Source organism: Phymastichus coffea, unplaced genomic scaffold (genome assembly GCF_024137745.1).
Source record: "Phymastichus coffea isolate CEN01 unplaced genomic scaffold, Cenicafe_Pcof_1.1 PCOF00156, whole genome shotgun sequence".
Lineage (NCBI taxonomy): Eukaryota > Metazoa > Arthropoda > Insecta > Hymenoptera > Eulophidae > Phymastichus > Phymastichus coffea.
In genome coordinates, this window is record NW_026706967.1 from 1 (window position 1) to 9,833 (window position 9,833).

At 42.4% G+C, this 9,833-nt stretch overlaps 1 protein-coding gene across 1 annotated transcript; it reads left to right on the forward strand.

The window, feature by feature from the left end:
• Nucleotides 1–3,575: 3,575 nt before the first annotated feature.
• LOC131672684 (GRIP and coiled-coil domain-containing protein 2-like) lies at nucleotides 3,576–8,756 on the forward strand. Its single transcript, XM_058950064.1, has 6 exons — nucleotides 3,576–3,911; nucleotides 4,077–4,274; nucleotides 4,956–5,132; nucleotides 5,752–5,954; nucleotides 6,021–6,152; nucleotides 6,680–8,756. Exons 1-6 carry the CDS (start codon nucleotides 3,576–3,578, stop codon nucleotides 8,100–8,102), a joined length of 2,469 nt encoding a protein of 822 aa, XP_058806047.1. The 3' UTR covers nucleotides 8,103–8,756.
• Nucleotides 8,757–9,833: the final 1,077 nt, after the last annotated feature.

Genomic DNA, 9,833 nt, shown 5'->3' on the forward strand with positions numbered 1-9,833 from the left:
GTCATATATCGCTTCTAATACTCGATAACGCGAACGCAAAGCCATAGCGGTCCGAGCGAGTGCAAGTCGACAGCTCGTGAAAGGACGAGTTCGGAGCCCCGTGCGGCTGTTTGCGCAACAACGCCGGCACGCGTGCGTTCGCGAAGAAATCATCGATGAGCGCGCGCAAACACCGACGAACGCAATGCACTTCCTGTGCGCCAATCGCTGCCAGGATGATGCGCCTAATGCGCGCTCTCCTGGATGCCCGGTCATCGCCGTCATCGTCGTCATCGTTGATTCCTTTTTATTCTTAGTTTTTTTTTTTTGGTATTTGTCGCACTGACTTGCTTCTCTCGTGAGCGCGGTGAAAGGTCGGCGCGTGAGAAAGTCGAAAAAAGAAAAATGTTCAATTGATCCGCCGAGGTAGCCGACTGTAAGCTGTCGAGCTGTCGAGCGACCAGACATCATTCAAAAGCTAAAAAGAAAACGAGCCGAAATTAGCGTCTAGGGGGCAATGCACATCCGGGAGGCGAGCTCTATCGTTGTGCGTTACGTATCGGCAGTATGTATTGGCAGCCGCCGGGCGCGCGAGCGCCTGTGCATTATACGTCTCGTAATTCACCGCTCGAGGAGAGCGGGAGAGAGGAACCCAACCCGGAGACTGCGAAAACCGATTCGCCTTTTGGCGCGCCCGCGTTATGGGATTTCGTTTACGCGACGAGGTGCGTTTTACTCGGTACTCTCGAGCTTTTTTTTTTCTTTTCCACAGTGTACTTGTGAAGACGGTGTTTAAACTCGCGTTCCTCGTCAGCTTAACAAAAGTTGCCAGTTAACTTTCAGAAGATAATCCACGTCTGTCGTCGGTAATCGTCACGCTGCATCAAGCCGAATAACTTCGAGTAACAAGCCCGATTCGAGAACATTTTAGAGTTTTTGCAAACGGAGCCGTCAATGACGACACCGTACCGCGCTTGTAACCCGTCTTCTTAAATCGGCAAGGTTGAACCGTAACTAATTGGCCGTCGAGGAAAATATCGTCGAGAGATCTCCGCAGCAAAGCGCTCGCGACTCGCATACGCCAGTTCGCAGATGGCGTGCGGCGAAGAGACAAAGAGACGCGGGCCGCGCGAACCGCGAAAAATCGCGAGCGCCTCTCGAGTCCAATAAAAGCGCGGTAAAGAGGCGGAAAAGGCACCGGCGACGGTTTCGTATGCAACCTGACGCATCCGAGTTGGCGTATTGCGCTTCAGCCTGACACTTTTCACTTTCGCGCGCTTGGATGCTGCTGCCTCGCGAGTGCTAGTGAAAGTACGCGTCTTTTTTTTGTTTTTTTGTTATTTTTTTAATTCGTCCTTTCCGTGTGGCCGTTGCGAAGACTCACGCGCGTACGATTAATCGATTCATCGACGAAAAACTGTTTGCACTATGATGCTCTTGCATAATGCGCCCGATGTCGGTATATGAGTATGCAAATTCAGCGGAGTGTTTGGAGAAATTGGCCTATGCGCGAGACCAGTTTCGACGCGTGGCAGAGAAAAGCCCAGTTCTCTCTTTGTCTGTTTCAGGACGATTAAACAAGTATACCTGAAGAACTGAAAATCTATAGGTTGTTTCGGACGTAAAATGCTGTTGCTTTAGGTCTACGTTACTATTCGACACACTCGTGTGACGCATTTTTTGCAATCTCAACTAATCGCGACACGAGCGACATTCGATACGACAAGCGCAAGAGAGGGGAAAGAAACGCAAACAGCTCGGTAATCGACATCAAGAGCAAAACCCATCTACTCGCTAGCAATTTCCATGCAAATAGAGCACCTTGAGCGGGTAACAGTAACCGATCATCTCTCTCTTTCCCTCTCTTCAGCAACAAAAAAAAAAGAAATAGCCAAACGGCCTATACTTTTACGTCGATAACGACTTACGCAATCGCAAACCACGTAACCTTCTCGCGGCGATAGGTATTGTGTGCGCACACGGCGCGAGCCTGTAGTCGTGTGCTCGACGCGCTTTTCCCGCGCGCGGAAGCCTACACCTTCTTCCGGCTTCCGGATAGCCGTGTTTTTTGTTTCCCCTCCGTCCCGTCGCCTCGCTACCACGAGAACTGTTACGTGGGTGCCGGAGATCCACGTAGCCTTGCATTCACTTTTTTTTTTTGCAATTAGGCTGCGCTTTACTTGTCGTGCCGGATAGACGAGACTTTCTTTTTTTCTTTTTTTTTTTTGGCAAAGTTACGCCGACGGCCTATCATGCTCGAGTTGCGCGCGTACAATGTTCGATTGGGCACGATGGGTTGTCTGTTTTGCGCGGGTGCGTTTCTTACCTCCGCTGTTTGCGACTCGTATCTTGAGACCGGTTCCGTGAAAGGATCGCAAAGTCACATTTCGTTTTCGTAAAAATCGAAGATGTGGCGAGGAAAGTATTGCAAACTGTTTGAAATTTTCTCTTTTAATTAATTCTCGCGACAAGACAGGCGAATATTCCCTCTCCCTCATTTTTTGCTTTGTTTTTCTTTCATAAAACTCGAATATTCGCTGTTTCTTCTGTTCAACTTGAAAGAATCGATTGTCGAATAATAAGCTTGCTCAAATGAAAGATCACATGGGAACATTAGCATCCTAATGACCGTTGGCGTCAGTTTCAATAATCCCAACACGCGCCACTCACAACAAAAGAAAAACCTCCGTGTTTAGTTTAATTTACATAACAGACAAGGCAAACGTCTCTCGCGGCTCGTATTCGACGTTTGCGGTCGGCTCTCGTTGCACTTGCCTTGCTTTCCTCGCAATTTTTCCCTCGCGGCCGCCGCTGCGGTTTAGAAATTCGCTCTCCGCTCGAACTGGGATTTTTCTCATTATACAATTGTCGCTGTTATGAATCCCCGTCGATGCTCGTCAATTTCGCGCTGCGACGCTTCCGTTACCATCGATTTTCCCTTTTTTGCAGGCGAAAGAGCACAAATAAGATCGGCCTCGTCGACTTTACTGCTCGAATCGCACTTTCAGCTGGATTCGCGGCTTTCCACGAATCTTCGCGCGTTATTACTTTTCTTTTTATTTGTTGTTTCTCGCCCGGGTTGGGCAAGCGCGCGCGCTACGCTGCGTTGCGAGACGTTACGCGAGGGAATCGCGTGTGCCGCGCGCGAAATACAGAGTGGAGCGCGAAAAAGAAAGAAACGAGCGGTTTGTAAAAGAGGGAGCCCGAACGAAGCTCGTTATCTCGGGCGCCATTCATCGCGGATCGGAAGAGGCTCCGGTCGCGCTGCGTTTGGCGTTCGACGAAATCCGTAATCCCGGCCTTGTCCTCGATCGCGCGCTTTCGTCATAGACAATCGCGATGGGCTGTGAATAAATCATTCGATTTCGCGGGTGGCTCCGAGCATCCTTTATTCATCGTTTCCATCGATCACGTTCGCGGCCACTGCTGGCCGCCGTGTCGCCCGCTCGTTTCGGTGGGATGTTGACATTTCTTTTTAACGGAGTGTGCTGTCGGTCGTGTGCCCCTGCGTCGATTAGATCTGTCCATCCGTCAAGGCAACAGCTGCGGTCGGACTAACCAAGCTTTTACGACCTTTTCACAATCGATTTTCAGCGATGGAAAGTCGAAAGTCTCTCGCTGTTCCTGATCACCGCGAAAATGGCTTTTGCAGAATATGCATCGACCAGGCATCGGACGCCGAACGCCAGGTGCGCTCGATGCAATTGGACATGGAGAACGTGCAGCGACAGTTGCATTCCGCGACGACGGACCGAGACCAGGCGATTTTGGAGAACCGACGACTCCAGGACGACCTGGCGGCCGTCAGCTGCGAGCTGAGAAACATGCGCCAAGAGCTGGAGGCCGCCAAAGCGAAGTCGCACGACTTGAAGAGGCAGCTGCAGACCTACGTGGCCGAAGTCAGACGCGCCGAGGACATGCTCAGCAAGAAGGTACGCCTCGCGACTCGTCGCGCACCAAACAATTGTTGGCCAGTCCGGATAAGAGCGCAGGCGACATCTCTCCGATAATCCGCGCCACCGAGGACAGGCGAATTTCACCGCGAGACTTTCCATCGGATAAACCATCGAGTCCCGTGTTGTTTCTCGTCGTCGCAGGAGAACGAGCGCACGGAGATGCTGGAGCACTTCCGCAGCTTGAGCCTGGAGGCGACGATGCTGGAGAACAACAACCACAGCCTGGAAACCGAGGCCGCCGAGGCGAGGGCATCTCTGAGCTCGGCCCGCGATCTCATCGCTGACCTCGAGAGGCAGCTTGCTGACAAGGACTGCCTCGTACGGGGCTACGAGGCGCAGGTACGCGCTACCGCCACGGGAGCACTTTCACCTTGGATCTTTCTCTGTTCTTTTTTCCTTGTCGCGTGCTCGCTTTTTGTTTCGCTACTATCTGTCGGACCGACGTGTTTTGGTGACAAAATCAAGCTCGTTACCAGTCGTCCTTCTTGTTTTGTCAGCTACTGGATTGCATTGGTGTACGTAATGACGAGTCTTTGTAATAAATTACGAGTTTCTTTGACCACTTTCAATTGTGCCACGTTGCTCGTCTTATCTGCAAGCTTTTATTGCGAGTAAACTACTCGGGCTGATCATTTACCATTTTTCCTTTCGATTGCACTTCTACGAAATGATTTATTAAAACTTTCATAGTCTGCTTAAATACTTTTTCAATTTGCTTCGTATGAAATTACTTGGGGTGCTTGGTCAACGTTATTAATACACTTTACGGCAAAATTTTCATGTCGATTTACAAAATTCTTGTACTTCCATTGCAACGATGCGCAACTTATCGAATATATTGAGAGATTTCAATGCTTCAATATGAATATCAAGTTTCATGAAGTAAAGGCTTTCGAAGAGAAAACGAGTTCGTTATAAAAATTCAACGTCGGGAATATGTATTTGCACATTGTGTAAATTATTAAAAGAATAGCAATAATAATAAAAATAAAAATAAAAATTTATTCGGAACAATTGCAGATAACCGAGTTAACGCAGAACGTGGCGACCCTAGAAATAAAATTGCAGCAGAAGAGCGGAATAGAGAACGACTCGAAGCACGAAGTGGACACGCTTCGGGACTTGTGCATGACGCTGGAACACCAAAAGAAATGCCTGGCCGACAAGCTGGAAGAGGCGATCGCCGATAAAACGAAGGTCCTTACGTAACGCGTCGCTCCATTTCTGTATCCGTATTTTGCCGCGTGTCCTTGCCGCGGGCGTTCGTTGCGTCATCGGTATTCGCCGAAATTGCAGGCGATCGCACTCTTTTGCGGTGGAAATTTTTTTCTTTTACGAGTTCCGCTCCTCGTTTGTTTTACGATGTTATAGTTTTTTTTTTTTTTTCTTTTTTCCTTTTTTCCTTTTTTTCCGTCGAGCGAGTTATACACATTTTTCGAAATCGTCAGTTAAAAATGTTTTTCGTTCTTTGCGATTGTGCGTTTGCATAATTAATTTTTGTAAGTAAGTTTCATTGATACTCTCGCTTTGTTATATCGACATCTTTTTCGATCTTAAAATTTGATTTTAAAATTTTTGGCAAAGATTCAAGTAAAAACATTTTATGAAACAATATCCGCATTGAAAGTTGACGTCGGGATATCTATATCGAATCGATTATAAAACGCTCAAATTGACTTATGTACTGTGAAAGATAACATCTTGAAATGCAGACGATAAGGTAGATCGCATGGATAGAGGTCGTTAGTAGCCAGGCAACGGCGCATGAGTAATTTTGATTTTCTTCCCAACGTCGTTTCAATTTTAAATTTTGTAGCTTGAGATGCAACTAACGAGGTACAAATCGGAGCAGGACATCTTCCAGGAACAAATGCACTCCGACCACAAGACCATGGACCGACTCGAGAAACTCCTGGAGGAAGCGAGAAGAGAAACGATTAACGCCCAACAAGATAGCCGCGAAATGGAGAAAGAAGTGCTGGCACTGAAGCAAAAGATCTGCGATCTGCAGAACAAATTGTAATTCATGCATTCCCCTGATGGCCCTTCGACAAAGTAATACTTATAATCTATTTTGCATTCCAGGAGTAAAGAAACATCGGAACTTCGAAAATACCAGAGAGAAGCTGCGGAATACAGCAAGCAGATCAGCGAGCTGCGGAGACAAGTCACTAACGAGAGATACGAGAGAGTTCGGATACAAGAGGAGGCGCATAGGTAATGCCATATTTTTTTAATTCTGAAGATTAGCACAATGTTACAAATAGATCTTTTCGAAGATTAGCACAATGTTGCAAATAGATCGAGTATTTAGTAAGTTATCTAATCCTCTGAAGTAATTGTATCATAGCATGTCTAAACAGTGAGCACAGTGGTAGTAAAGCAAACCATTGTCAAAACGCGACGACGAATCCAGGGACGAAAATCTGCCGATGTGCAGCAGAACAGCTACAATTGAAAAAAGGAGTCAGGTAGAGCTTCCGTCTCAAAATTCTTATCGATGTGTGTACGATTTGCAAGCGTTTGATGTTTTCGTGAACTTAACTGTCATTGTGGTAATCGTCCTGCTTAACGGAATAACAGCGCTAATGCTTTCAATCAAAATTTCAATGTTCAGATGAAACACAGGGCTAAAATTTTCTTTTTCGATAATTTTCTGCTTGCAGATCACTCAACTCATCCCCAGAAAGTTATAACGTTGACTTGAATGTAAACGTCATCTAAACACTGCACATCTGACTGTCTCAACTAAATGCACCTTTCCCCATATGCAGATCTAGCCACGTTTGTCATCGTCCAAAAAGTCCGAGCGTGCAGCACAACGTTGCCAATAGAGCATCCTGTCACGAGATGAATCTGACGTCTTTGCCAGTCGATAAAAAATGCTGTTGCAAAGTTGTAGAGAGTACTAATATGCTTAAAGAGAAATCGTCGCGTAAAGTCAAGGTCGAAGCGCCAGCCAGTTGTCAAAATAAGAGTAGTATTTATCTTTGTTCGAGAAAAACTAAGGATGATACTGTTGATTGTAAGGCCGTTGACAGTAAGAAAATTAAGGATACACAGAACGATTGCCGTAAAACGAAGAGTACCATGAATGTCGAAGCTTGCAAGTGTTGCGTTTGGATGAGAAATCAAAATGCAATCACTCCTCAGTGGGTCGCCGACATTGTGAATTTAATGAACAAACTTATGAACGAGAAGAAAAAACAAAGTACAAGCTGCGGACATGACAGCGGAGATGCAATTGAAATTGAAAAGAATAATGAAGAAAATGAAGCTTACGACGACAAAGAACTTATAGTGCACGAGAAAGCGTACGCAGGCCTGCAACGAAACGTCAAGCACTCGGTAATAGAAACTGGCAGTGCGAACTGCACTGTATCCACTCAGACTCAGGAACACGTCATCACCATATTGGATAGCACGAATCCCCGTCTGATTACCATTCTCGCGAAAATCCAGCAGTACGCTAAGAAAATCGAAGAATACTTTCAAATGATGCAACAAACTAATTGCCCCACCAATCAAACAAACACTAACGGACGACATACTATTTCGGGGATTGATTCTGTGAATGACACAGTGATAAGGCAAACAAGCGATTGCACAATGCCTACTGAGTGCAACGAGCAAATGAATATTAACAAGAGACATACTTCTATCACGATGGTTGAACCAGAAATAGAAAGAGTAAAAGAGCAATCCTGCGATCGTACAATGACAGTCGAGCAGAAGAAAAAAACGGAATCGTCGATGTCCACTCGCAAAACAAGTAATACGAGTCTGGCAGACACTGCAGCGATCGGAAACGCAGCATATACCTCGACCCCACGACGAAAAGTGAATAGCGATTGGCAAGTAAACATCGATATATCGGAAGCATTGTACTCACTTCAAACAGATACTGATTTTGATCCTATGGAACATGAATTCGATGAGGATGTTAGCGAGCTCGATTCCACAGAATATTTGAAGTTGCCAAGAAGTTTGGAGGTACAAGAAAATCCGGACAGAGGTACAGGTCATAACAATTTCGTTAACAATGTTCGCGAACAGATTGACGACGTGTATATTACTATGGAAGAGATTCAGAAGAAAATTAATAGCCTTCGCAAAGACGTTTTTTCAGATTTAGTAAATAATCATTCCGATGGAAGAGGAATTTGAGACATTTTGTGAAATATCGTATTTTAATTTATATCTATGTGTTCAATAATGTACTCTTATACACAAACCTTTTGTTACGTGTACATAATATAGGAGCTATTTGAAATGCCATGACAGCCTTATAATTATATATTTTCTATAAATGCTCAGTCAATAAAACTATTCTGCTTGCCATAAATATGCATTACTTCCATTAGATTAATTATTAAAATAAAAATCAAATAAATTGTATTAGTTACATGGTAATTTAAGTTGGATTTCTTGCTTAGCGGTTCGATAAAGGAGGTTCCGCCCAACCAAAAAAACGTTTTATTAATTTAACTTGCATGTATTTTCAAAGTTATAAGTGAATTAAAGTGACCAGTTTTGATAACACTTGTTTGAGTGTAAATATTCTAACAGTCTTTTCAAGAAATCGATAAGTTTGTTTATTTATAAAAAAAAAATTATAATCTCGAAGGTTATGACAGGAGTAATTTAGATCATCAAAAATCTGTTACAAATTTCTGAAAATTAAATTTTTTGAATACTACATTATATGTCAACCTTCCAAGAATGCGTATATTAAATTTCATATTTTAATATAGATTAGAAAAATCTATCAAAGTGATTTAGTGAAACAACATTGTGCCGAGGCATCTATGTTTAAACACATTTTTGTTCTAGAACTAGAAAAACTTTTTCTTATTAATGTTTTACAATTCTCTAGGAAGAAGTGTTCTACGTTATAATTTCAGTTAGAAAACATCGTTCCTTATGTATTTCTTCATAAAAAATCAATTTTTCGATTTTGATTTCGAAAAACAACATAGAACACTTCTTTAGATAATCGCAAAACTTTAAGATAAAGTTTTTTGATTTTTTTTAATTCTGAAACGATAGATGCATAAGAAAAAATAAGTAACGATGCATTTATAAAAATTATTAATAAAAATATGCTTAAACATAGATTTCTCGACACAATGTTGTTCGATTAAATCGCTTGTATATTTTCTAGTCAATATTAAGATTTCAAATTTGATATATGCAATCTTAGAATGTTGATAGATAATGTGATATTTAACATTTTTATTTTTGAAAATCTGTAACAGACTTTTGACTATTTAAATTACTTATTTCATAACTTTCGAGATTAAAATTTTTTAATAATAATGAAAAAATTTTATCGGTTTGTAAGTAAGATTGTTAGAATTTTTACGCTTAAAGAAGTATTCCTAAATTTTTTTCTCTTTAATACATCTATAACTTATAAAATGCGATCTAGTCGAACTGATGAAACGCTTTTTTCGTTGGGCGGAGCCATTTTTTTACAATCGTTGAGCAAAAGAACGTCTTTGAAGAACCCTAAAATATATCCTATTATATTTACATCATATTATGACGACAGCTCTATTATATTACATCGACCAGTGCCTTATCTCAAGGTTTTTAGTATTACAATTATATTAATATGCGTGATATCAACATCATCTACAATGTAATTAACGCCTCAAAATATAGAAAGTTGATAATGTTTGATCATTGAAGTATTATACGATTCCAATTAATGTAAATGATATTTTTTATTGAATATAACAAGTTCGTATTATTTATTTCTCTACTTTACTATTCAATTATAAGCACAATAATTTGGCATTTTCTTTTCATAACTCGTTCTACTTTATGATATAAGTAAATTTCATGTAGATACGTAAAGATTATAACAATATTTTCAAATAAAATCTTGACAAT

Coding starts and splice junctions, on each gene's coding strand:
- LOC131672684 (XM_058950064.1), top strand. CDS start 3,576: ATGGAAAGTCGAAAGTCTCTCGCTGTTCCTGATCACCGCGAAAATGGC. Junction 3,912..4,076: donor AGGACATGCTCAGCAAGAAG/GTACGCCTCGCG, acceptor TCGTCGTCGCAG/GAGAACGAGCGCACGGAGAT. Junction 5,133..5,751: donor CGATCGCCGATAAAACGAAG/GTCCTTACGTAA, acceptor TAAATTTTGTAG/CTTGAGATGCAACTAACGAG.